General features: G+C 38.3%; 1 protein-coding gene across 1 annotated transcript in view; it reads left to right on the forward strand.

The window, feature by feature from the left end:
• Positions 1-27,672, forward strand: part of NT5DC1 (5'-nucleotidase domain containing 1) — a 130,136-nt gene extending 102,464 nt beyond the window's left edge. The window contains exons 9-12 of the mRNA XM_088522713.1: positions 7,593-7,711; positions 8,718-8,876; positions 14,513-14,681; positions 27,512-27,672. Coding sequence (XP_088378839.1) covers positions 7,593-7,711; positions 8,718-8,876; positions 14,513-14,681; positions 27,512-27,630 — 566 coding nt within the window. The 3' untranslated portion in view covers positions 27,631-27,672. The remainder of the gene's footprint in view (positions 1-7,592; positions 7,712-8,717; positions 8,877-14,512; positions 14,682-27,511) is intronic.
• Positions 27,673-27,990: the final 318 nt, after the last annotated feature.

The following is a 27,990-nucleotide window of genomic DNA, read 5'->3' on the forward strand; positions in this document are numbered from 1 at the left end:
GTTCTGCCCAGATAAAAGTCAAAACAATTTGTCTCTTTGGTTTGCAAATTCTCCACAGTTGGGTCATTTTCTTTCTAAATTCCCACATGGTAGAACAGGAGCTTAATTGGTTCATCCTCTGTTTCTTAAAAACTGGCTCCAATATAACATGGACAGCCAGCACTTCAATAGCATAAGAGACACCTTAAAATGTCTGAATTTTTTGTAACTGTGAATCATATCCTAAAAGGAAAGGTCGTAGAAAGTTGCTTGAGATGCAATACCAATTTTTGAAAGGATTATGTCTTTCCCCCACCCAGTTACCACACCTGGCCATGCTTGCTTGAATCTGAACTGTTTTCAGGAAGAGTCTGTCCCTCTATCTCTAATTAAATAGGGTCAATGTAGCATTAATAAAGATAGGATCATCTGGGAACATAATATCTGCGTATTGGGAGCCTCTCATTTATGAGGCTCTAAAGCCTTCTTACAAAACTCATAAGGTTCAGAGTTAACACTGGGAGAGAAAGCTTTTTTTTTTCTCATCTTGCCATTTTGTACCACTACAAACTTCCCAATTTTGTATAAAAATTGCAAGAAAACTGCAAAGAATAAATTAAGTTCTTTATTTTCTGTCCCTCTTTTGTTCCGCAAAGCAGAAGTTCTGGAGAGTTAAATGAAATTATAGACTTCACCAATTCTGTATGAAATATATTGTGCAAATATGTTTCTTGGAACTTGGATATGAATCATTTCCAAAACCAGGAAAAAAGGCCTTGCTTCTGTTTCATCATATCAGTCTTTTTAAATGGAAGAAACACTTTGTTCATTAGCCAAACTATTCCTGAGAACTTAATGCTTTGACAGATTTGAAAGCAAATTGCTAAAACTGTAGTGATATGTAGTTTTCAGTTCCTGTAACACTGAAATCAAAACTTACTAAAATAACTTCTACAATGGAAATACTAATTTTCTTATAAACAAGTAAAACTTCAGTATTGTCTGTACATATTCTAATATTTTGTACAATTAATCCTGCCATAGTAAGGCAGTTTTCAATTAAAAAAAAAAAGGAAGATATCAGTAAAACTGAAAATGTAAAACTGTGCATATCTTTTTTTCATTCTCTCCTCTAGGAAGTTTATGACTCTCATATGCCCATAGATATTTGAAAGCATGCTGTCTTGTACTTTGGTGTTACCAGCCCTCATAAATGAGCAAAAGAACTTGAGATTGTCATGAGAAAAGAAAATGTTGATAATTGGAAAAGTAGTACTTATGAATTGCTATTATTTTTTTGAACAGAATGGTTTATCTTTATTTTATTTATACCTTTATTTATGCATATGTATTTATATATATGCATATTTATGTAAACCTCAATTTATGTTTTATTCTTCTGGAATATTGTTAGCTTTTGGGGGTTACTGCTTTTTAGTTCTCCATATGCACAAGTACATATGCTATAGCTAGAGCTACTAAGTCAAGTGTGTTACTGCCTATGTAAAATTCCAGTTTCCCAGCTCAAATCCCATTTTTTCAAGAATGAGTTTCCATTTTGATTGATTCTCTCATTGTTTAATCAAGCATAAGCCAACCCAAGGAGGGCAGAATGACACAAGGGCAGGAAGGGGGGGCTGATCTTCAGAATCACTTTCTGAAAAATCAGATTAGGCAGCCAAAAATGCACACAGTCCAAATCACCGGCCACTTTTGAACCTTTTGTTACAGTTCGTCATGCTAAGGGAATGATTTGTTTCTTATCACTTCCCTGCAGTCATCCAGTCAGAGTAGCAAGCGCTGGTGCACAGATAGGGCTGATGGATTTTGCAGCTGCTTCCAGGGCACAAAACTAATTCAAGGGGCGTGAAAAGGCACAGTAATACCCGCATGAATCTGTACCAGCAGTTAAGTCCTCCCTCATGCTGTCTCTGAGAAAGTGCAGATGATTCTAAAGTTTCAGTAACCACTCGGTCTGCCAATGAACTGAGAAGGGAGGGAAATTTACAGAATTCCCTCAATTTAAAGAAATGTTTTTCAGTGTAATGGATGGCTTGCATGCCTAGGGGAGGTTTCCCCAGCATTTCATCTCAGCAGCTACAGATAAGGGAAAAATTACATACTCCAACATAAATTACATACTCCAACTTCATACTCCGAGAATCAAGATCTCTACGTGACCAGTGGAGGATTGCTCACGCAGGAGGGATGTTTTCTCTGTCTGAACACAGGGAGGGAGCTCACCCCACTCCAATTTCAGCGGTGCCATTTGGTAAGGATTGCTGGTGTGCTGTCTCAAGCCGTGGAGTATCACATTATCCATCAGCTGTTATAAAAATTGCAATTAGGCTTATGGCATTGAAAAGGGATGATGAGGCTCAGATGAGGAGGGTTGAGTTTCAGTAAAAGCTAATGCCATAGTGTCACAGAGCGGTGCAGAGGGTTCACATCCCCACCGACTCTCAGCCTCTGTCCTCCTTCCATGGAGGTGCCCCGTCTGTCCCCAGCGGGAAGAAGCGCCGGTGACCCAGGTTCATCCCCCTTTCTCTGGGCTGGCTTCACATGGAGCTTTCTTCTGTGGCTTCTGAGCCATATTCATTTTCGGCCACACATGCTGCAGGAGTTACAAGACCAGCCAGTGACACTGCGGCCTTGCAGAATTCATGCAGCCAACTGACGGCCAGTCAAGAAAGGCGGTTTCTTTATATTAGGAATTTGGGTTGCTAGCCAGCATTATGGTGTGTCTATGCTGTAAACCTTTACCCTCACCAACCTTATAAGTACTTAATTTTTTCAGAAAGGTCATGGTCCGTAGGGGAACTCTTCAGTTTTTGCCATGCCCTCCCATTACCTTTACAACTGGAAGAAGTCACTGGACGTATTTTGCTTATGCAGTTCCCTGCAGTTCACCGTAAAAAAACACAGTTTCCTGCCCGGACCCCATGCCAAAAGGCAGAGTTTGTATTTCTTAAGTGACCTGGAAATGCTATCTGTGCTTGCAAGCCAGTTCGGAATACAACCAAAGCGTTTTTATTAATGTCCTCCAGATCTGAAATGGCATTACTTTGAAAGGCAGAGAAGTATATCGGTATGACAGTAGTGAATCGTAATATTTGTTTGTTTTATAACAGGCTCTTGAAGTCTGAACAGAGACTTCAGTGCGCTAAACACACATTCACATCTGTGCTGCGCTCGTATATGTAGAGGGAGCCTGTAAGAGCTGCCTGTCTTTCTAGTAGCCTTTTTATGCAGATTTGTACAGAAACTGCAGCTGGCACTTGGGTTTCCTCTCTTCCCCAGTGACGGCCCAGCCAAGGAGGTCAGCGCTGTCAGGACTGATGAGCCAGCTGCAGGTCCTCACACCTGTGTCTGATGGACACCTACCGTAGAAAGCAATACAGGGGACAGTCTGCCTTATGGCTGACCTGATGAAAATTCACCTCAGTGTAGGTGCGACTGACTGTAGATGGATAACAGTCGAAGCATAAACTCACTTCGAGGTCCTGGAAGAAGGACAGTGCTGGCCTGTCCCATGGGTTGCTTTAACACAAGATAAATATCAGACAGGCTAAGGACAGCTTCAAATCCTGGGCTTAACACTCAGTGTGGACATAACCTTAAAAACCTCATGTATTTGGATTTCCATCCAGGTTGGTATAACAAGTGAACACACAGGTAAGCACACTGCAGTAAGCAAGTGTGTGTAGTCCTTCTCAGAGAGCAATTCTGTGCCAAAGTAACTTGTCATTGATTGTCATTTATATGAGAATAAACTTTGCCAATTATTTTCTGCATAGTCTTTTAGAATGAAACCACACCATGTTACAAACCTGTAACTGACATTTTAAGGCACTTAAAGAAAAAGGACACTTGTTAGTGAAATGGTTTATTGTTAAAACTGTATCTGCTTTTGGTGATCAGAGTGGCTTTCTGCATCAGGATGTGTTTCCCTCCTTCTTAAACACCACAGTATGCAGATTGCCGTTCCAGGGGTGTTAGTGTTGCCCCAGCATGAGTGAAGCGTTCGTTGTTATTAGAAAGGAGCAATAATTTCCCCTCAGGAAAATTGCCCAGAATCACTGTTGTGGTTTTGGTGAGTGTGTTAATAGAATCGTTTTCTGGTTTTAATTATTTTAATTTAACTTGCATGATATTTTTACATTTCATGTTGTGGCATGTTTTCAGCCTGCAGCCAGTAATCCAAGTTGCAGTGATATATTAGACTTCAGAAGCAAGCAAGTCACTCAATCTAAATCATTTAAGAAATTCTTTTTGGTTATCCAGTCCGTTTGAAATTGTCAGGACGTCTCCCTTTCCTCCCATCTGATATGACCTGAAGCATTAGCATCCCCACGTATATATGTTTCTTCCTGTAGAAGTAATATTTATAGCATTTCTGACCTCTGAATGAACTTTCAGGAATCAATAACAGCAAAATGGAAGGAAGGTCAGGAACAGATTTCCTCTTGTCTGATTGAGTGTAAGCTATGTTACACTTGGAACCTCTAAGATACATTAGGAACTATCAAAATCACATTTTGCAGCTTTTTTGTAGGCACCAGAGAGATTTCTTGAGTATGATCATTTATCTGCTGTCTCAAGGATATAACACAATCTCAAAGTAAATTGTATCATTAGGGTGTTTTAAGCTACTATATATTCATCTTTACATGGCAAAACTGCTGCAAGTGGCCTTAAAGCCAGTGCCAAAGAGTAATTTTCATGAGTATATTTGGTCACAAAAAAAATTTGTAACTGACTTTGAAACCCTTCTCCTTAATGACCTGGTGAAACAGAAACCCCATTAAGTGCAAATTTGCTCCTGTTTTAGACTATAGCAATAAAATTGACACAATCAGCCACATATCAGTCACAAAATAGCTCTCTGGGCACAAGCAGACATGCAAGGTAGTCCAGGAAGCAAGTTAAGATCCATTAGTCCTGTAACCCTATAACTGAAATATCATAAGAGACCTTCCCCAATTCTTCAGATTTCTGGAACATCTTCCAAAATTGTTCCCAAAATGAATGTTCCCATAATGAGTGTTCCTATAATGAATGCAACATCTTAATGCTGTTTGATGCTTCTCTGTATAGAGGAGGGAAGGGAGACTAGTTTCAAATACTTAACTGTGAAGATCCTAGTTTAATCACTATCCTTCTACAGTCAGTGGCCAGAGCTGGCATCTGTAGAAAATGCTTCTTGCTCTCTCTGGTGCATTCCAATGAGCCCAGCCAAATAATTTAGATTCTAGCTATAAATTACAAACCTCTCTTTCGAATGCATCAAGTGAGATGAGTAGTGCTGCTAGGAGTGACAATGATGTATCATACAGAGTGAGAGATCTTCTACCTTGTAATTAGAGTGTTTTTTTTTTTTTTCAGTCAGGACTGGCCCCATGCCTTTCTGTAGAGGTAACAAGGCAGTGTCCTGCTCTCTGCCGGAACCTCCTGTACTGTAATACATATGATTTGTAGATACAACAGTAAGGTTATTATTCCAGCCCGCCCCCCTAGTACCAGCTCTGTTTTTCTTGAGTGACTGAATGGGCAGATCATAGTCATGGACCATGATAGCTGTGTGTGCCTTTACTAATGTCAAGAAGCTTTTTGGTAACGGCTCAAAGGAGTTTTGTTTTGATAAGTGCTCTTTTTACATATTGCTGTTGCTTGAATATTGTGTCTGCTTTTTCAGCCAGCCTTACAAATATGTCTAAAAATACCCCCCAAAATTTTTGAAAACATCTTTGATGTAAAGCTGTTTGGTCAAAACTATTTTAAAAGCCAGGAAATGTAAAATGAGGGAGTCTTTCTTTTATGGATGTTACCATTTATTATTATTGTTGTTGTTAGATTACTGCAGGAGAACAAAGGCAAAGATATAAGTTCCGCATGAGTTGCTAGTGTCAACTTTGAATTACCTTGTTTTTTCCTAGTTTATAAAACACCCTTAATATAGAACTGTTTTGTCTGAGAATAAATCTTGTGTTTATTCAAATTCTTAGATCCATAATATTAAAGAAAGATTTTCTTCCTCTTTTTTTCTTACTTCAAGGAACAATTTACTGTGCCATATACATCTTAATTGCTCTTAAACATAAAGCCATCTTGTCATTTATCTGCTTTTCCAAAATTTACCTTTTAGTTTGCAGCAGCCTCCAACCAAGCAAAGTTTACTCACTCCGTCTCAATCTTCTTCCTAACACATTTTAAGTATTTTGAAGAGTTGTATAAAGCTGGAGAAAGATTTAAATGCTGGTGCTCTATCTAAGTCAGACTGAAGTACTGTACAGGCTTGTACCCCCTTTTCACCAGGGTAAAAATATGCATGTTTCATTGAGATTGAATAACACAATCAACTTTTTGTTTAACTGCTTTGATAGAGAAGCTATTAATATTTTTGAGGGAAACCCAGCTTACCATTTCACTAGGGCTAATATTTTGGCTCCATCTTGAAGCTGAAAGGAGCTCATCTGGCAGTAGCACATGGACCTGAATGAACAATAAAGTTAGATAGGCAGGACAGATGCAGCTGCCTCAAAAACAGCTAGAAACCAAGCTTATGTCACGGTCAGTTGATAACCACAAAGTTTCAGGTTCTACTGTTTTTTTGTGGTTAGCTGACAGCTGCCAGTGTGAATATATATAGAAAGTTTACATTGTCAGCAGCAATATCATCTGCTCACCATTTCTCCAGAACTGGTTGATAGCCAGAACTACTTGTTGTTTGTTCTGATCTAAGGTTGTCTGATGTCATCAGAACTACCTCAACCTGTTTTGTTTTGTTTATGTCAGTGTTAAGAGTAGCCATTATTCTCCCCATGAGGAAGGGTACACAATGTTGCTTATGGTCTGTCAAACCTCATGGTTTCGCCTTAGATCACAAAATCACAGAATGGTTAAGGTTGGAAGGGACCTCTAGGGATCATCCAGTCCAGCCCCCCTGCTCCAGCAGGGACACCTAGAGCACGTGGCACAGGGTGGCATCCAGGCGAATTTGGAAGATCTGCAGAGAAGGAGATTCCACAACCTCTCTGGGCAGCCTGTTCCAGGGCTCTGTTCCCAGAGGGGGCTCTGTCCCCTCACAGTAAAGAAGTTCTTCCTCACATGGAGGTGGAACTTCCTATGTTTTGATTTGTAACCATTATCCCTTGTCCTGTCACTGGCCACCATGGAGAAGAGTTTAGCCCCATCCTCCTTACATTCTCCCTTCATTTGTGGCAGCATCTCCATCATTCTCATCTGTGTGGTTTTCTACCTTCACTGGTAAAATATCTGGGAGGTGAAGCCTATCATCACATTGCTTCACCTGCTCTTCTACAGATCCTGCAGAAGAGACTTGGGTGCTTCTTTTCTCACACGTTTCACTATTTATTTCCTGCTTCCTGAACATAATAATAAACAAAGTCACGTGTTACTTGCCCCTCTTTGTACATGAGCAGTCTCTACTTTGACTGAACCTGTGGTCAGAATATGGAGTTGAAGCTCATGCCAGATGCTGGCACTGTTTTAATGTCTTGTGATTATGAACATGCCATTTCTCACATGTCTCACAAATACCAGAGCATGTGCTACTGTCATTAACAGCAGATGATTTTGCTTGGTGATTTCAGAGAATGATGAAGAGCAGGAGGCTCTGTTATCCCTAGATAAGCCTGGCTGGTATTCCCAAGGTAATGCTATCCATCTTTATGAACTACTGAAGAAGATGACTGGCAAGTTGGACCCCAAGGTATGTTATAAATATGGCCAAATTTTCCTGAAAACATCCTATTTCAGTCTAAAAGTTCACCAGATCAGCTTGCATTAAGGTTAGTGATGTGATCAGTCACATCTGACTGCATTCTCCATCCCCTGGACTGAGAAATTTCATTGCGCTTTTATGATGAATTGATCATTCCACCTCATAGCTAGCATTTACATAGATGGTCAGTCGCTGCACAAGGTGAGACACTTCTTTCTTAACTCACTGTACACCTTTCCCAGTGCATAGTATTTCCTATTTAGGTCTTAGTAAATAGACTTTTTGCTAAAAGGATGTCAGGGGATGTAGCTGCTTCTGCTATAAAAAAAAGTGTGGAAAAAAAGTTGCATCGGCATATGCTAAAGATGCCTGCATCTTCATCATCTCCCAGTTTACCAAGTGTTTTTCTATAATTTTTCCGAGGAGAGAGTTGGATGAAAAGGTGGCATAAGTGAAAACTAGGATCATTTTATCTCCCCATTTGCAGTGCAGGCTGGGAGCAAATGCCAGTGAAGACTGCAGGAGCACATTGGTCCTAATGAGTAAAATACCACATAGGTATCAAAGAGCTCTGAATCAGCAGTAGATGCTGTGTTTTTCTTTGCTTCCAGAGCCATCCAAAATGCATTCCATTTATTTAGGATATTTTCTTGTTAAGCTTTTCTACTGCTTCCTGGCAGGCTATTGCAGTCCGTCAAAAACCTCAGTGCTGTCCTGTGTGTCAGTCCCAAACCTGGAACTGGCAGGTCGAATACGAAGGTCTGCAGGGCTAGCCTTTTTATTTATGGAGAAGCTGGAAGGGAGCTGATTGGAAAAAAAAAGGAAAAACAAAACTCAAGACTATAGCATTAATAAGATATGTGTGTTGTGGCCAGCTGTAAACATGAAGGAATTTTTATTAGTTTGCTTTAAAGCTCTTTTTTTCTGTCTTTGAAATACGGCTTGCTTGTTTTTCTCAATACAAAGAACTTTTAATTTGCTGCTTCCCTCGTAGGTTGTTTATTTTGGTGACAGCATGCACTCGGATATTTTCCCAGCTCGTCACTATAGCAACTGGGAAACTGTCTTCATCTTAGAGGAGCTTCTAGGGGACAAAGTTATGGTGCCTGCGGAGACTGAATCTGAGCCCTTGGAGAAGAAAGGAAAATATGAGGTAAGGCAATTTCTCGCAGCTGTTTCCTAGAGTAGAAGAAAGTAAGTTACAGAAAAGCCTAGTGCCACCTGCACTGAGAAGAACCCTGGTCATCTAACAAGACTGTAGGCAGTGTTGGGGTCTCTTCTAGGCACATCCTCATAGTCACACCAAGATGTTGCCATCACGCTTGACATTGTAAGAGTTCATTTTTTGGCACTAATGATGAGACACAGTCTTTATTACCCTAACCAAGCCCAATTATGGAACACAAAAAAAGGTGGGAGGTGTGTTTTTCTTTAGCCAAAAAGATACAGTCTTATCCTCTGCAGTAAGCAAAACCTGCCTTGCATCCCACAAGGTGAAACTCTACCACTGCTTGTCGCAAGCTCATCGCCTGAGCATTCACAGTTCGTGTGACTCTGTTTACCAGAGGAACAGCTTCTAAGAGAGGTCAGCTACAGGCTACTGAGGGTTATCCTAGATAAATAATGTAGTTTTTAGGTTGTCTGCAGTTGAGAAGCAAGGCCTTTAATTAGCTCTAGTACTTTTGTCACTATTCAGTTCTCCCATGGAAGGTGAAATTTGTATTACATGTTATTCTTCTTTCTGCTGCTTAAGAACAGAGTAGATGATAGGGAATTGCACTTTGGTGGAGTTGTACCTCCTGCGTTGAGTATTTAGGAAAAATAGCAGCTTTGGCAAAGTACCTCTGCCAATTTGCCCCCCATAATAAGAATAAGAAATCTATTCTCTTAGTATCCTACTATTCTTAAAACTTTCCGTATTCTCTTTTTAATGCTAAATAGAATGCTTAATCTCTTATAATCTGTAGAGAATGAGTGCTGGAGAGGCTCTTGGAATTACAGTGAGTCCCAATACTTTTTGGGGAAACAGTTTAACATTCTTCTCTATAATTTTAGCCTTTTTCTGACTGGAAACTCTGCTGCCTTAGTGCTTAGAACTTACATCCCTGTAAAGTTTGGGTTCTGTTTTTTTAAAGCATGTTTTCTTAAGCATTTTAAATATAGGCTTCTGAAGCGTACATTTTTAAACAAATCACCAGTACATGTTTCTTTCCCTGAAAGTACAATAGAAAAGTTACTGAGTTAACTTCTTTCCAAGCACCTGTTGGTGATTTGGTTTCATCTGATTGCAGTAGCTCTGCTGAACTCCTCCCCAGATCCACCCTCTCTCTTGCTGTAGCTACCAAGCGGGAAACTGAGTCTTTTAGACAGGGGTTTGACATTTTGCTGAGCCTGGTAACAGATTGTGGTAGCTCGATAAGACACCGTGTCTGCCGCACAAACCCTCCGCACGGTTTACATCCGCCACCAGTGACAGCAGATAAGCACGGGAGAAATGAATTGCGTTGATTAAAGGAGCGCGAAGCAAGGGGCCTCGGTAGGTCAGTGGTGTTATTTCATTACCCCGCTGCTCCCTGGAGTCTGCACAACAGGTCACATCCATATCTCTGCACTTGACTGGACACCACTGACTTAATAGGAGTAGTTCAAAGAGATTCCCTTCGCAAGCCTATGGACGTTTTAGTTTTATTCCCTTAATCAGCCATTAACCCTTTGGTTAAAAAGGGAGAAAAGCCAATTCAAAGGCTTGTACAAAGTAGCTGCTTTAAAAAACAGGCACTAGCAGATTAGATTTAATATTATTAGTTAGCCTTCCCATTTGTTGGTAATAAAATAAAAATACTGTTGCCGAGTGTGCATGCCATTTAGCATATGGCAAGAGGGTCCGAAAATTTAATTCAAGATGCAGCCCTTCCTTCTACCAATCTTTGCCATACAATATTAAAAAATAAAGTATTACCGCAAATTTACAGTTGTATCTGTCATAAAGAAATTACCAAAAAAAACAGTTTTCAGCTATATGTGCTGTATTTCATCACTAAAAGAGAGAGAAGAAGGAAACATCCTCCTCATACAACCTCCACAAACTAAGACTAGTAATTTCCATTTTCATTAGTAGTTTTTTTGTCCTTTCCACTTCAACTGAGGGCATGATCCAAACCAGATACACATAGCTGTGAAATTATGGCAACAACTGCAGTCCTTTCAAGTATGTGAGTCATAACCAAATGGGCAAGAGATTCGCAGACTAAAACCATTCATGCAATTATTCAGTTCTTAAATGCAGTAGGCAGGGAAAAAATACAGAAAAAAAAAAAAGCATCGAAACTAGATTCCCCCCAGATTTGGGGTTTGCTTGCTTCGCTAGATGCTTTGTTTTTTTCCCTCTGCTTTTTAAATGTGTGATCGATTTCATCAATGAAAACTCTAAGAAAAGCTGGAATTCATCCCAGGATTTTGAGGGAAATGATTACAGAGGAGCTAGTCTGGGTGTAAAAAAAAAAAAAAAAAAAAAAAAAACTTGAGCTATGGGAATAAATGGAGCATAAAACTAAGAAATTGCTGGCAAATATAAATGATAGATTTCAGTTAGAAGGAAAATTTCTTTGTCCATTACTGTCTTGTGGCTGCATGGTAGGGAAAATCAGGTCCTTTGAGCACCTTTTTTTTCCAGGACTCCCTCTAAGTGACATCAGACAAGGGCCAATTACTCTGTGTCTTTTAGCTCTATTTATCTCTCTATTTTTGTTTATCTTTAACACATATCTAATAGCACTTTCAGGAACAACCTGATGACGTGTCATGAAGCCTGATAAGATAAGCAGTATCCATAAAGGAATATCCCTGAGTGAAATGCATTTTATTAGTTTATAATTGGATCTGATCACTATCTTTTTTTTTAAAGGAAGCCTGCTTATAGTGATCCATGCTTTAATTTAGCTATAATGATCAGTGGTGAGATCTTTTATGTAAACTCACAGATTGTGGGGAGAAGGGTCTACAGAAAAGGTAGACGAGCAGCAGGTTTGCCTGCTTGCCCAGCCCAACGTAGCTGTGTTCTATAGGGACATCCATTTGCCATGACCCATTATCAGCAGAGCTGTGCTGGCAGAAACACATCGAATATTTGCAGTGGTACAGGCAAAACTACACTTTATTTTTTCTGAGAGTAAGTGGTTTTAGTGGCACAAAGCACTTGGCCATCACTGTGGCCATCAGTACCATCCATGATAGCGAATGCAAGATTATGCAGTATACAGGAGAGCAATCCTTGTGCCCTGCACTTGGTGCAAAGACGATGGCCTGGATGGCAAATCTCCATTTAAATGCCTTTAAAAGATGTGAAGACGCACAAGGCTCCTCAGCTGCATTTTTCATTTGTGCTCTCTTTTCTTTCACCTCCTATTCACACCTATTTCAATTTTAAATAGGCCACTGGTAAGCAGACAAATTACTGTTACCCGAGGGCCCTATTAACAGATTCTGCCTGTTCTGTTAACAGGCCCTAGTTGTCTGCAGTTATTAAAGTAAAAGTGATAGTAAGCATTCCAGGTGGCCTAAGTTAGTGAAAAGATTGGGACTTGGGGATCAGCAGTAACCTCATTACTCCTCTGAGGTCTAGACTCAGTCTTTGAGGTTGTGTCACCTGAACTGACACTGTCAACATCTAACCTCCTGGTACTGCTTGTCTGATAGACCTGAGAGCAAAAGGTTTGCATACGGAGGAGGGATGGCTCAGCACTTCCTAGCATTTTCTGTCCTGCAGCCAGAGCAAACCTGCATTTGGGCTCTGCAAGATCTGGTGGTGCAGTGACCAGAGCTGCTCGGCTGCATGTACATCTGCATATATCCAGGTGTGCAAAGAGCAGGGAATTTGCCAAACAGCTCCAGTCTAATTTTGCAGACTTTGCAGTACATGGTCTAGCCTTGGTTATAGGCTATGTATGCTTCATATGTGATGAGGAAGTCTTTGGGAGGCAGCAGAATGACAGAGGGAATTATATCAGATGCTTTCCAGGGGCATTTTGTTGGGGGAAACTTCAACAGCTGTTTTTGGATTTGAGTCCTAGGTGTAGCCTAGTTATTAAAGAACCTGTGTCATGGCAAGAAAAGCCAGCAGCAAAATAATAAAAGTGCTATATCAGGTGACTTGATGGCAATTTGATACTTAATACTGTTGGTTTTATTAAAGACATGGGCTGTAATTTCTAATTTTATCCTCTTCCTGCTTATGAGGACCATGAAGAAATTGCCAGCATCAGGCCTCTGAAAAAATCAGTTTGTTTTCTCACACTGTGATTTTTATTTGCCTGTTGAACCAATCGTAACTATTTCAAAAGAAAGAAGACTGTGCTGTTTACTCTTGTCAGTAAACAGGAGCCCATCATGCATCCAAATGCTTGTGTGGGCCAGTGTTTTTGTTGTTGTTTAAAAATCTGAACAGCTGGTATTGTCTTAAGAGATTTCTGCATGTGTCATCCAGCTGGCAACTGGATTTTAATTCAGCATAGCATCTACATTGAGTTATAACTGATGTAAAGTCCTGGGATTTGCATGGAAAGGTAAGATTTGGCAAAAAAAAAAAAATAAGGCATGTTCTTGTATGTGAAAAAAAAAAAACGAAGAACCCAACTCGTAAGTTAACTGCTGTTTTGAAAGTAAAACTATGGGGTGTTTTTCCAATCTGTTTTCAGACAGAAAATAGTATCTTCATTTGTCCAAATTAGTTCTTTCTCTGCAAAAATATAACTACACTCAGAATAAGAATGGCTGCTCAGAATCGCTAGGAAAAAAAACTGTAGTTTGTTTTTGTTCTGTTGAATTTTTGCAGCTTTGTTTTGATCAAGACCAAGGACATCTGTCATAAACAAGAATTATTTTAGCACATTTAGCACAAATTATTAAGAAAGGGGATGAATGAATAAAAGAAGTACAAAAGTTCATGAATCTGGAGGCACAGGCTAGGATATCTGTTCTGCACTTTGCTGGTCTGAAAATATACTTTGCACACAAATGACTTCAGCAGATTTTCTGTAGTGTACTTTGCAGATTTGTTTTCCATTTTTTAATCTTTCAGTAGAGGCTTCTGGAGTTTTTTTTTTCGCTGCTCATGGGAATGTATAGGAGTTTTCAAGATGAACTGCAAAAAAAATTTTCTCAATGCCGCTTTATTACTTTCTTTAAAACATAATGAGTCTACATGTTGATGTCTAAAAATATACATGAAAAAATACCAAATTTTCCTAATGTTCTAGCCAAGTGAATGACTCTCCATGGATGCTGTGACTTCATTCTCATTTTTTAATTGCTCAGAAGCAGATATAATAATACATTTGAAATAATACCTTCTTTGCATTTCGTCCCTCTGCCATTCAGCATATGGTAGATTCCTTTCCCATGCAAAAAATTCCAAGTGGGGCTATAGCTTGGCTACCCAGCTTCTCCAGCAGAGAAGGGCAGCAAGCCATTCATGCTGTCATGCTAGATAAAAAAAATACATGATGAAGAAAATATTTTTAAGGGAAAAATATTTAAAGACAACTTTATACCTTGTAGGGAATCAATAAATTGCACAAACAGCGTTTTGGGGCTTTCTCAGGAAAAGATTTTTGTTTTCTTCCACAGTATTTTTAAGCCACATTGCTCCTGAGGCGTCATACAGGTTCCCCAGAAAACCAGAGAAACAATACTGACTTTCTAAACTAGTATTTGCGGTTGGAAGGAAAGGAAGGAAAATATAATATTTTTTGTAAGCTTACATACTTATCTTTTTCTTCTTCTTTTTTTCAGGGACATCCTCCCAAAGTTCCTTGCTCTGTATCTGAACAGTGGGGCTCTTTCTTCGTGGACAGCTTGCCAGGCTTGGGAAATGCTGAAGAAACTGTAGTTAGCACGTGGTCCTGTAAATGCATTAGCACATACAGCACTATTGCAATCCCTAGTCTTGAAGCAATAGCAGGTAAGGAGGATTTTTTTTTGCCTAATGAACATGTAGTATTCATAGTAATTTTGTCATTTGTAGGTCTGTTTTTGAGATTATATGTGTCTGTTGTGCATTCAAAAATACTCTTGATATCACTTAACAATATATGACTAGCAATTATTTTGTTGTTTACGCTTGTTGTAATTGTCTGCCAAACCAGTTCAGTTTTGTTTTGCTTTGTTTTTTGTATCTGCAAATATTAGATGCTTAATTTATCCTATGTTAGAAACAGAACTCAACATTTAAAAGCCTGCAGGTTACTTCTCAAGTTTGGTCAGGACTTCCCCACAGCAGTTTGATGTTTCTACTTTCAGTTAGAGTAGGAAGCAAACATACATGCAAAATTACTTTTGTTTTTTCGGCTTCCAAATACGTTTCCCTTTAATCTGAGTTGTTATCTTTTCTGAATCAGTTCACTTATACTATAATGTTTGAAATGAAAAAGAATGAACTTAAAAATGTAATGTAGGCAAAAATGCCCAGGTTCCCTCTCTCTCTCTATTTTTTCTATTTTTTTCTTTTTTTCTTTTATTTCTTGTTTTTTCTTTTTTAATATGTGCATTTCTTTTGAAACAGCATCATTATGGACAGGACTGGAGCCTAAAATCTTCCTGTTATCTGAAAAAAAAGACCATCAAAAGCAATGTCCTTTTCTCAAAATGGCTCTAAAAATCACTCTGTTCTGAGAAATTACTTTAAACTTTTACCCTCTTCCTTCAAGACTGTAACAAAGATACAATTATGGTTGATGTTCTGGTTTTTGTAATTATTTGTCCTGGACTATGCATTATTCTGTAGCAATAACTGTAGCAGTAGCAATAGCTTTATAACAGTAATACATATCAGTTGGTATGAAGTGGCAGTGTAGGTCCTCTATTATCAATTTATCATTTTCCTTACTCAGCATTATTGATACACCACGCCTAAAGGAATAAACAAATTACTTGAATTCTGTGCTTAGCAGCATGAAGGACACAGCAGTTTAACTACTAGGCCTGTGTTCAGATAGCACCTACCTCATGCCTAAAGCCAACTAATAAAACCTTGTTCTGAAGGAGCGTTTCAGATTTGCAAAACAACTACTATTCAGTTGCCAGAAAACAAGTTATACATACGTCGCTCTTATAAAAGCTGGCAACATTTTGGAGTCAGTGAATGACAAAATTAGACTAGAGCTGGCCTTTGCAATCATACTCTACACATCTTTCTATATTATAAGAATGTCTCAAAACAGATGAACTCATACGTGTCCCAGTTTATTTACGCTTCTGACATTTACTGTGTTGTAGTGTGTAGTTCAGCCTAAAGGCACAGAGCTCAAATATAACAAGGATAATTGCCAGGAGAGACAACCTCTGTAAAACTCCCTTCTAATACTTTTTCCCGATGCCCTCTGGAGCTTGCTTTAAAAAGACATTGCACAACAGGAAATATATTGGGTAGCCTTGGTCTGTGAAAATCTGCCTTCCAGCCTGCTCTTCCAGAGTTTGCCTGCCTGTCTTAGTTTGCCTGCCTGGCAAAGGCTTTAAACTGCAAAGGTTTCAAAAGTTTCCAGTGGCAGATGAAGGGGTGAGGCCAGTAAAGTTGTACAGGGAAGTGTGGGAGCAAAGCAGCTGTGTTCCCCCCATTTGATTACCAGCTGCAGAGCCGCTGCAATGTCCCTCTCCATACTCTGGACAGTCCAAATACTCTGTCCTGGAAAGCACCTTCCTCCACTGCATCCAACCCACTCTGGGGCAGCGACCGGTGTCTTCACAACTCTTATCCCAGAGCTAAAGGACAGCTCGGAGCTAACATTTCTAACTCACAGCTTTGTGCCTGGAAAGAAACTCAAAGCTGAGTGCGCGAGACCATCTATGGTTCTTACGGAGAGAGAGGTATTTCTTGCTTGCTGAAGAGCAGATGTTCATTATTATGGATGTTGAGGAATTCCTTTAGCATACCTGGTGTGACTCCTGTTATAGCAAGCTGCATGAGGCCTTCCTTTGCCAAGCCGTCAAGTTTTTGGCTGTGGTTGCAAGTCAAAGTCTAGCTGCATCTATTTGGAATAACGAGCTACAAGAGATTCAAACTGGTTCTGCGAGTCCAATGCATTCCGGCTTTTCTTTTTCTACTCACATATTTTACTGCTGACAGATGACTTCCCTCTGCCAATTTGCAATTTTCATCAGAGGGAAGATGACTTCCCTCTGCCAATTTGCAAAAATAGGCCCTTCTTCAAGAAAGTCCAAGTCCAAATGTGCAGCCACTACTGGTTTGGTGATGGTGTGGGCCAAGTGTTCCTTTACCAGCCTGTACTTTGCTAACAATGTTATTAGCAATAGCCTAAACGGTCTTCGTATATCTCCTAGAGCTGCAGTAAGTGCTAATAGAAATAAATATCTTAACAGATTATTATCTGCAAAATATTATTTGAAAGCCAAACAGATACATTATCCTTAAATTACACTTGATTCATGTTGCTTGGATGCAATATACATCTGGGCAGAAAGAACAGCTTGGTTTACTTCTAAAACCTTTTTTTTTGTTGAAAAAGATTTTTTAACGAAATAAATACTCATGTCTAACAAAAATGATGAGTTTTCATCAAGATTCTTATGAGAACACCTTTAAAGGCAGTACCAGAATTTTTATCAACTAAAACTTTTCAGAGCTTGTTTCTATTTTTTTTTGCATAGAGGAAATATGTAAAATATTTTTAAAGTTGTGGCTCTGTTTAAAGACGTTGATATTAAAAACAAAACAAAAAACAACAAAAACTTTGACGATTCTCCGTGTTTTTTTTCCATCCGAAGTATTGTGAATTTGATGTTGATGCCTTGTAGTATTTTCATGTAAAGAATTTATTCATATAAGAAAATGAAGCAATCTGGTATTTATCAAAAACCATTCCAGGAAAATGATTTCACAGGGAATGCTGCTGTCACAATTTTTAGCTACTCAACATATAAAGTAACTGAACACGCCCATAAATTGCTTGGATAATTAGTAAAATGACAGCTTGATTTAAAAAAAAAAGTCCAATTTATTGTTCATTATCTTTTTTTTGTGCTAAATTTCTGTGATGTTCTTTGTTACTTCTCTCCCATGTATGGTTAAAAGTTCAATATCTGTCACAAAAGCTGTTTGCATTGAAAGATGCACCAAAAATTCTGAATTTTCATTTGGTTTCTAACAAGCAAAGTATTAGTGGGATTTTAGATTACTCAGTCACAGCTTGTCATCTAAGCTCTTCTGACAGGCCCTGGAGAGGTCTAGTCATTTTCCTTGATCAGAAGACATAGGGCATTTTGGTTACTGCTAAAATTGATCAAAGGAAAGAAAGGATCTTTCATGTTATGTTCTGTCTACATTTTTTTTTGGTTTGGATGGGAACTCAGACAGAAGTCTAGCAAAACTCTTCACTGTAAATATTATCACCCTGACATTAAGAAGACATTAAGAAAGTTTTAGCTGATGAGCATTATGGCTGTATCTCTGTAATAGTAAGAGGAAATGAGTTAAACTGAAAGTCTTCTAAAGATGTCAAAGGTCTTTTCTGAGCTATTAACCACTTCAGTAAGCAAGGAAGCTTTTCTTAAGTATTTTGAAAGCTGAAGAACTCATGATTGTATTGACAGTAAGTGGTTAATAAAATAATAGAAGCCCATGCTCCTACGCCTATTCTTCATTCACAAGACCATCTGTTCCTTCACTTTTCTGCTATTAAATCTCTCCTCACTTACAGCGTCCTCGCAGTTTCTGACCATTTTAAAGCACAATGATACCGTAAGCCAAATTTCCAAGACCAGAATCCATTACTGTGGGAACTTTCCATCCCAGGTCCCACATGGAAATTTAAAGATATGGGGGGGTTGTCTGAAAAATGACATTTTGCATAAACCACAGTTTTTAATGTATCTTACTTGGCTTTAGAAGGCATGGTTTGAGCCAAGTAGAGCCAGATACTCTTATCTACCAACCTGTTTTATCTGGACTTTACCTTCAAGTAGATACTGTTATTCTGCTGCTGTTAGATCACATTTCCAAATGGCCACGTACATAAGGATGTGTCCTGCGTCACTACCCGGTAATGCCATTTCAGATTGCCGTTTGATTAGCGCTTTAAGAGAGGCATATTTCAAGCTAATGCTTTTATTTCGAGTCTTACCATGGTTTATGTTTTTACTTAAGTGCCACTTCAAAGAGTTCCATGATTAGTAACGGTGTAGATTTTAGAGTTTATGGAGGAATTTTAGTTTCTTTGTTGAAAAAAAAAAAAAAAAAAAGAGCTTGAGAAAGAAGGCCCTAAATTCAAATAAAGGGAAATCTAGATAGACTTGTTTAAGGTCTCGTGATTATTAACCTAATCTGCTGAACTTGTCACATAACCTCTGAATGGTGAGTTTTGCCATAAGACTAAGAATGATTGCAGGCAATAACAGGAGGCTGAGCAATGTAGGAGCTCAAAACAGTTGCACTTCAAAGAAGAGTAAGTATAAATCTGACTTTTATGGACGCAGTCTTTCTTTCACACTTCGGAAATTTTATATTGAAGCCTGTGTCGCATATGAGGATAAAGCATTTTCTTTAAAATAACAAGCTAAATGAAATCTGCTTTGCCCACATGCCTTAAAGCTTTTCTTTATGCCTTATTGTTACGTCAATCAGCTAGTACCAGAGAAAAATCATAGTTATAATCATCAAAGCTGTCCCTTTAAAGAGGTCTGTGGATCTATTCCCTGCCTCCTTCTGCAGGAGTTTGAGGATTCAGTCTGCTTGCAGTATAAATATAATGGTAAAATTGCAAGTGAACCATGGCAAAGAAGTTCATGTTTCTGCTTAGAGTTGAAAATTATCTGCACAATGGAAAACAAAAAGCAGCTGTGCCAGGAACAGTAAATCTGGCGTAGAATGTCACAGATATACAAGTCTGTCCATCACAGATTCACTTAAAATCCTTAAAAAACTCTCCTTATTTTATCATTAATTTAACCGAGCCTGTAGCCATGTACTCACTTGTATATCGTGAAGGTTATCATTTTTAATTGTTGCTGAAGTGAAACAAAAAAAAAAAAACTGTAATAGAATACACTTTTTTTTCATTGAAATTACATCATCGACAGCCAAATCCAGCTCCTATTAAAATTAAATTTGTCTTTCATGTAACCAGTGATAATTATATGATGTTGCTTGTTCAAATCACACAATAATGGGCATATAATGTACTTAGACATATAGAGGTATCCATATACTAAATTACTTGTTAATTAGTGGTAACCTTGATAGATAACCATTAGATAATGGCATCCGTTTCAACTGTGCTTTTACCCACCTATTTCAGTGTAAGAATGCATTTATAAAAAATCAGCTACAGACTAAGTTTAATAATATGTGATTTAAACTTCCTTTTGTGCTCTGCGGATATATATAATTGCTATTAAAACCTCTAAGACATCATTTCTATATTTCTTTAATGCCAGAAATGCATTTTTAAAAATTGGTGTGTGCATTATTTTATAAATACACACACATATGACAGAAACATTTCTGAGGTTTTGACATGAGCAAATGAACTGATAGCAAAGATAATTTACTACAGAAAAGACAGGTGCTCTACACTGTCAGTATCTTTTCCTGAGTTTGTGTGTAAATTGAAAAGTATTAAATAATATGAATCTGATTCATCTGTTCCAGTTCAGTAGTTGCAGTATTTTTGATTTAAGAGAGAGAAAAACATACCATGTCTGTCATTCAACATGACAAATAGAATAGGCAAATAGAATACATTTATTTTTTCACTTGCAAAACATGACCTAAACTGACAGTAAACTACATTTTGGCCATAACAAATTATTTTCCAGTAAATTAAAACTACTTGTAAAAATTCTTCGGGACACAGTATTTCCGCAAAGGGTTTGAGACCCCACTTTTCCCAAAGGATTTGATTTTTTGGTAGTAATTCTGGACATAGAAAGGTTGTTTTTTTCAGTGCATTACAATTTATTCAGCTTTTCCTTGCTCCTCCACATAGGTGTATTGACTTTTGCCCCTGAAGGCCTTGTCAAATCATGCATAACCCAAAAGATTACTTCCTAGTCAATAACTGACAGAAATGTTCCTATAATCTTTATTCTGCTCTGTGAGATGTCAAAGCACAGAGATTAAAGGGAGAACTCATGAGCAACTCATTAAGAAAGGGGGAACCATTCAGTCATTTCTATTTTAGAGTTATCCTTCAACTCAGGCAGCATAATTTCATTTTCAGGCCATAATTAAAGCTATAATTGGGTTTTGACTAGCCCAAGTTGTGGGATGGTTTTAGGTTGCTCCTTTACAAACACTGGTGGCGATACAAACTGTTGATAATCTGTGAATGTGAAAAACAGTAGAAATAGGTAAGTCACCAAATATTGGAAATATGTTTGATCGGATTGGAATTTTACATACCCTGAAATTACATATGGATGTAAACATTTCTGAAAACAATTATGTACTCTGGATTGCTGCCAAACATGCTCCCTCTGGATTAAGATGATAACACACAAGAAGACAGCATAGGCTTTGTCTTCACTGCTTAAAAGGGTCAATCTTCGCTGTGTTTTTATCCTAGTATAGCTCTCATTCTTTCAGATATTAAAAAGACAACTTTTTCTTAATCAGTAATGCCTCTTGTCTAAAAACAGTTGTTTTAGTAGAAGTAATAGAAGTATTATTGATTAAGAAAAGTTGCCTTTTTAATTGTTTGTTTTCAGACTATATTTTTCAGTTGAATGCCAAAGCAATACCCACCTCCTGCATGTTCAGAGTGAGTCATTGAAACAGAAATTCATTAAGTATGAATGAGTTTCATTCATAAGATCAGTATCTAAGCTCCGCATCTGCTTGTAGGGTCTTGGCGTTCTGACTAAGCCAAGTCTTAATATTTTCATTTAAGAATGTGGTAGCCTATGGTTTTCCTTTTGATCAGTTCCAGATCAAACTTAGAACCACACAAGGCTTTTCCCTCAAAGGGCCTCCCAAGGGGCACCATTTAAAATAAATCAGGAATGGGAGATCATTGTTTCTTTTTCGTATACGTAGCAAGTTTTCTCAAACAAAAATAAAGCAGCAAGAGAGTTGCTAAGGCTGCTTCTTTCCTCTGCAGACTTTTATCAGGCTCAGATAGTAGTTTAGCACATGCCATGCTCACAGCTGCTGTGTGCAAGCAGGGGCCAGTTATCCCTTAGCTGTGGAGCAGGCCCTAAGTAAGTGATGTGAATTTTTCATCACAAGACGGTTGCTGTGACAGTGCATGTTGTAAGTAAGTAGTGTCACACCTCAAGGCAGGATGATCTTTCCATCCCCTGGACACTCATCCTCTAAATCCCTGACAGTGAGTTGCTGCTCAGCTTCTCTCCAGTTTCCCCATTTCCCATGTTGGATACAACAGAGACTGACTGATTAAATTAAAGCAATTAAAGCAGCAAATCTGCACTTTCACTGGGACTAGTTTTCTTCTCTGTGCCTGAATGCCCAGGAACGAACTGCACTGGCAAATGCAGCATTTTCCAAGTGACAGCCACCTCCAAAGTAGGAAGTTTTGTGGACTTTGTTCAGTGCAGCGTAGCTCTCCTTGCTCCGTGGTTCCCTTACCTCTCTTTAATTTTCCCGTCACAGTGTACAGGCAGCAGCAATGACTTTCACACAGTAGATGAAGGAATGCTTTGCTCTTGCTGACTTCAGTATTTCGGGAGCTTTATTTTGATACAGCAAACATCTGATCTCCTGTTTAGGAAAAATCAGCCTTAGAAATTTCGCTATAAATAACCAATATCAGATCAGCCTCGTTGTGACCTTGTTTTCTTTTTTCTTTTCTTTTTGCCACAAGAATGCTCTCTCGCATTCTGAGCTCTGGCTGCAAGCACTGTTTTGGTTGTTATGCAGTACAAATAGAACAGCAGATAAAACAGTAACCCAGGTTTTAGTTTGCCTATAGATTGGCAAATTTAGAGTTGATCATCACAGCAGAGCCGAGCTAGTGAGCTCTCCAGCAGCAACACCTAGTCCACTGTTAAGAAGTTATTTTTTAATGGTAATTAAGAAATTATTGTTTTCCTTATTCTTCCAAAACAATTATGAAATATAAGCAAAGATTTATGGCAAAGCTGCTAGGCTAGTATAAATCAATGAAATTCCTGCAGGTGCAAGAGAATTAATGATGGCTGACAATCTGCCCTTATAGTTATACTACATGGATGGAGAGCCATATGATCGAGTTCTATGTGTGGTTTTTGAGATTTGTCCCAATTAAGCAATTTAAACATTTTAGAGTTAAAAATTGGCTATTCACTGAAGAGATTTTCGCTCTGCCATTTCTTTGGTATAATCAGGAGATTATATTTGACTCTGCTAAGAATACAGTCCTCCTCTTTACTATGAAGCTTTTGCCTCTTGGCTCCAGCCCAGCTGACAGGCTGATGATGATCTCAGAAAAGGGAGGGAAATTCTGCTTTTTGTAGTACTTCTCAGTTGTCAGGGGAATGCTGCTGTTGTGTCATGATTAAAAAATGTTGGCTTGGTTTTGTTGGTCAATATTGCAAAATGATTCATGACATTTTTTCTGTGTGTTCTAGGAGAAATCTTGTATTTTGTCTTGCACTTCACTTCTAATTAAAAAAAAAATCTTCCAGCTAAAGAGCTTAGTTAAGATTATATTTTCTTAATGCACGGTTTGTTCTTAAAGCATTGGTTTGTTCAAGGAAATCTCAAAAAAAAAGGATTAGGCTAGAATACAGAGTTTATCAAGCAGGACTATGTCTGGATTAAATTATAATTGTCTTCCATGCAGTAACTCAAATATTTTCCTGATCACTCATCTAGAATACTATGTTTCCTCTTACTCTGTTTGTGGCTGGAATTCTAGTTTTTCTCCTGATAAAAAACCTTGTGGCTTCCTTTAGCTGCCTTACAATAAATGAGTAGCAGACAGACGTGGAGACGCTCCCAGTTAAGTAACTAGGGAATCCATCAGCATCACCTAAATACCTGTAGGTATGTACGCATGCATAAGCATCAAAGCAGAATAAGGAGCAAGAGTGATAACTACGTCCTAATTACTGGAAGACAGCAGCTTAGTAACTGGAATTAGCCTCACGGTAGAATGTCATCTCTACCGTTTTATTAATACTGGGACTTTAAGTCCTGCCAGAGACATAGGTCAATGCAGGAATCCCTCCCTAAGTGAACTCATGTGGTCAGTCTACGTTTGTAATCCTTGAATGCTGCCCAAGCCACTGGGAAATGCTAGTAACCCCTTCTGAAGGGTTATTGCCAAGGAAACTTTTTCATCAGTCACTTGCAATCAGCCTCTGGTATGGGAGCAAAGAAAGAAGTGGAACAGAAATTCAGGAGAAAACATCTAATGATTAAAAAGTTGCTAGATCTAAAAAGTAACCTAGTCCTTTAAGCCCTCCATTTCCGACTTTTGGGAGTTTGACTCATTTCTTGGCACATGCTTGGTACATAGACCCGGGAGCCTCATGCTTGGTACGTTGAGCCTCCATACATATGCCTTCCTCAGCATAGATAGTATATCCATTCCCATATATGAATGCAGTGGGCAGGGGTGTATTGGAAGGCCATAGCTCAGTCAATTTTCCATGAATTCGAAGTGGTGAAAATACGTCCTGGTTGGTCAGTGTTGGGGCAGCATAACCTCATTAAGACATAGCAAGGGACATACCAGGCTAGGGGTTTCCCCTCTGTTATGAGTGTTGGTGTCTTTTTCTCCTTTTCTTCTAACCTCCTCTCATTTTTTTGCAGCTAGACCCTATCTATCAATAAATCTAAAGGGATAGGAGGAAATGTCAACTTGTGCAGAGAGTGAATATCCTATTTGTCTTAGGTACCAAACAGGTCTTGGTGGAATTACCTAGATATGATAGAAAATTCCCAGGATTTTGTCCTCAAAGTCTTTTGGTAGAGCCAGCCAGTTCATTCTTCCATCCTCAAGTTATTTATTTAGTTTGGTTTTTTTAGCAGAGTAGCAATATCTGATGAGTTTTGTACTGAGTTCATTATCAATGCGAGTTACTTGATTTGATTCTTGCTACTTGATCAATTTGATCCTTGCTACCAGATTATATCTCTCTAAAGACTGGATACCTACCCCCTGCCTAGTTTAGGACTATCCATCAGGTTTAGATGAGAAAGGGATGCCAAGATACAAGGGTCTGCCAAGGCAGCTGCAGTTGTCTGTACAGACAGTAGCAGAGTCTGAAGAAGAAATTTACTGGCAAAAACACTAGGAAAACAATCAACTTAGAAATATGCAACTTTATTCTTTGTTTTTTTTTTCCGAGTCTGAGGCTTGCTTTGCTATCATAAACTGTATTTTCTTTTGCAAAAGGTTGTTGGATGTGCAACTATTTCAATGTAGCAAAACTGATTGGCTTTTTTCTTCTCTATAAGTGATGATATGAGATAGAAAAAGATATAAAATGGATTGCGGCTGTGTCCAGGAGGCACATCTAAGACCTTTATCATTATTCTTTGAAGATAAGTCAGTATTGTTGGAGCTAGTGATATTACCATATATATCACAAGAAGCTAGATGGGGCTTTGGTGTACAGTTCACATGATACTTTTGCAATGCAGGGCAAGAGCAATTTATATGAAGTTGCAAAGCTTTCAGAGAACTTAATCCAAAAGAACTGATGATGGACTTCATCTATAACATTCGCTAAATTTCTGTACTTTCATAAATTGGGCACTTACCCAATCAAAATCCTCATTTCTCTTTCCCTGCCTACCTCCCCTTCTTCTTAAATATGGTTTTATTTATAGCCACAAATATTCCAAGTATGTCTTTCTGTATCGGTCCAGAGGTTTTTCATAAATATATTAGTCAAATAAAGCATAGTATAAGGATTACATACTCTGGACAAATCAGATGCAACAGTTTTCGCAAATAAAATAATTGATAAAAACAAACCTGAAAAAGCAGGGATATTTTTCCTACATTTGTGATGTAATTGTAAAATTGTAATATTATTATTTATAATAATAAACTGTGCTTAGTGGGTAATGTCTGCTTCAGACCTTGTGTAACTTTCAGTGATGCCTTGCATAACATTTTCAACATTGTAGACACCTTCTCTTCCATGTAATCTTCCAAAGTCATCTTGCTCAGAACAAAGCAATATTTAAATAGGCAGACTGGTTTCTGAATATGCTAAAAAAAAATTCCTGTTGGAGTCATGTGCTTTGTAAACAGAATGGGTTTGGTGTTTCATCTGATTGTTTAAAACTACTTTACCATAAAATACGAGCAAAATTGCCATTTAGGTCCTTTCTTTGACATAAGCAACTCCACAGCATGTCTGCCCCATTTATGCATCTCTGGTTAAACTACACTTGGGAGACTCTAAAGTGCTGGAATTAAAAGCTTTTTTAAAAATATAAAAGTAACTGTATAACACTTGATTTTTTATAGTTTATAATGATTCTCTGACATGCCTACTTAGTTGTTCTGATTTATTTTGGAAACCTTCATTTTAAATAGAGCTGTCATAAATAGACTCAGCAGGCAACATTTTCATTGGGCTCTCAGTAGGCTAGAAAAACATCTGCCTGTTCTTTTGCTGTGCTCAGAAAAGGCTCTAGAGATTTTGTTGACTCAGACAAAATGAGAAAATGTACTTGTTCCACAGCCTGAAGTAACCCACTTAATAAAGCAATCAATGCTTAATTCACTTGTAATCCTGTCTCCTCCCATTCCAGCTTCATTACAGCCTGTATCTGTTTGGTTTTTTTTTTTTTTTTTGACATACAACTTATTTGTTTTCTTTTACTAGTTGTGTTTTATATGGTCTCAAACCAGCAGGTCTGGATGTTGTCCTGGTGTCTGCATATGAATTGCTTGTGAGAGGGAGCTGAACTTCCTATTGTTTGTGCCGAAACTGCTAAGGATGTGATCTGGGGACTACAAGGGCAGCTGAATGCAAAAAAAAGTTAATAGTCTGTAGTAATATTATAACATCAACTGGAATGTACTCCAAATTTAAAAGAACAAGGTTGTCATTCTGGTAACTTACTGCTTAGATGTGCTGAGTAAGAGTTTTTAGCTTTTGTTTTTTAAACAGATTAGGAAGGAGCTATCCTCCTGTTTGGTTTGTCATTTATTGGAAGGGTAACTTTTTTGAACAAATAAACAATTTTAGTTATTTTTAGTTTGGTCTATTGAACTTTGAATAAGAGAGAAGTAAGGGAAGTATCAATAAGGGGACTGTATCACTGCTTGCGTTTTTAGAAAGGCTACAGAAAAGAAAGCTTTGAGTATTTGGGATTGTTTTAACATATTCACTCTTCTTTATGGACAGAAAGTGATGAGTATCCCAAGATACAAGTGCGGATTTCTAAGAATGCCTCATACGAGGTGTTGTTGTTAACACAGCACTACCAGAAAGTCTAAGAGCAGGTGCCTTTGGGGAATCTAATCTACAATAGCCATGAGGAAAAAAAAAAAGAGTGCACTTGAAACTGCTCCTACTGGGAAAATGCTATATAGGTTTAATGAAGATTTTTGTATAATTTTTAATTATTAGTTTAGTCATTTTCTATGACTGGCCTTACTGCAGCAATCAAGGAGCTCCTGCAGTTGAGCTTAATCACTACCATGGCTGAAGATGTCAAATAAATATGTAACCGTGAAAACTGATTGAGTTCTAATACTAGGGAGCAACCAGCTCAAGGACTTAAGAAGTATTGCTGTTCATCACAGGCTTATTTTTTTATGTGATACAGGCTGTGTTGCTAATCAGATGTGGTATGTTTTTGTTTTTCAGATTTACCACTGGATTACAGATTTACACGATTTTCCTCAAATAACTCTGCAACTGCTGGTTACTACCCAAGCCCTCCGAAAGCGCTGCTGTCTCATGAGGAGTCAGTGCCTATGAAATAGGTTGTTTGCTTTTCCTTAAGTAAACTTGTGGTCCTTACTTAACTGCTATCAAGTGTTAATTGGTGGAAATGCTGTGTGATACTCATAAAACAGAATGATGATTTAAAGCAGCCTGCTGTGTAGACTTGTGTTTCACTTGTTTCCTTGGTCCAGCTGGAGCAAGTGAGCAATGCGTACGTACTTCTATGTAAATCTTCCTACCACCACTGCCTGGGTTACTGGCTTTTCCCTGCACTGCCCAAATGCTGTGGGAGAAATGTACTGATAATACCTCATCCCAAGTTGTGTTTAAATTTATGCTTTTTCAAGGATGTTTGCAGAAGTATCCCTATTTAAGGTGATGCTGCTGCTTTTGCCCTA

Source organism: Tinamus guttatus, unplaced genomic scaffold (assembly GCF_059628265.1).
Source record: "Tinamus guttatus ecotype Peru unplaced genomic scaffold, ASM5962826v1 Tinamus_guttatus_pri_ptg000010l, whole genome shotgun sequence".
NCBI lineage: Eukaryota > Metazoa > Chordata > Aves > Tinamiformes > Tinamidae > Tinamus > Tinamus guttatus.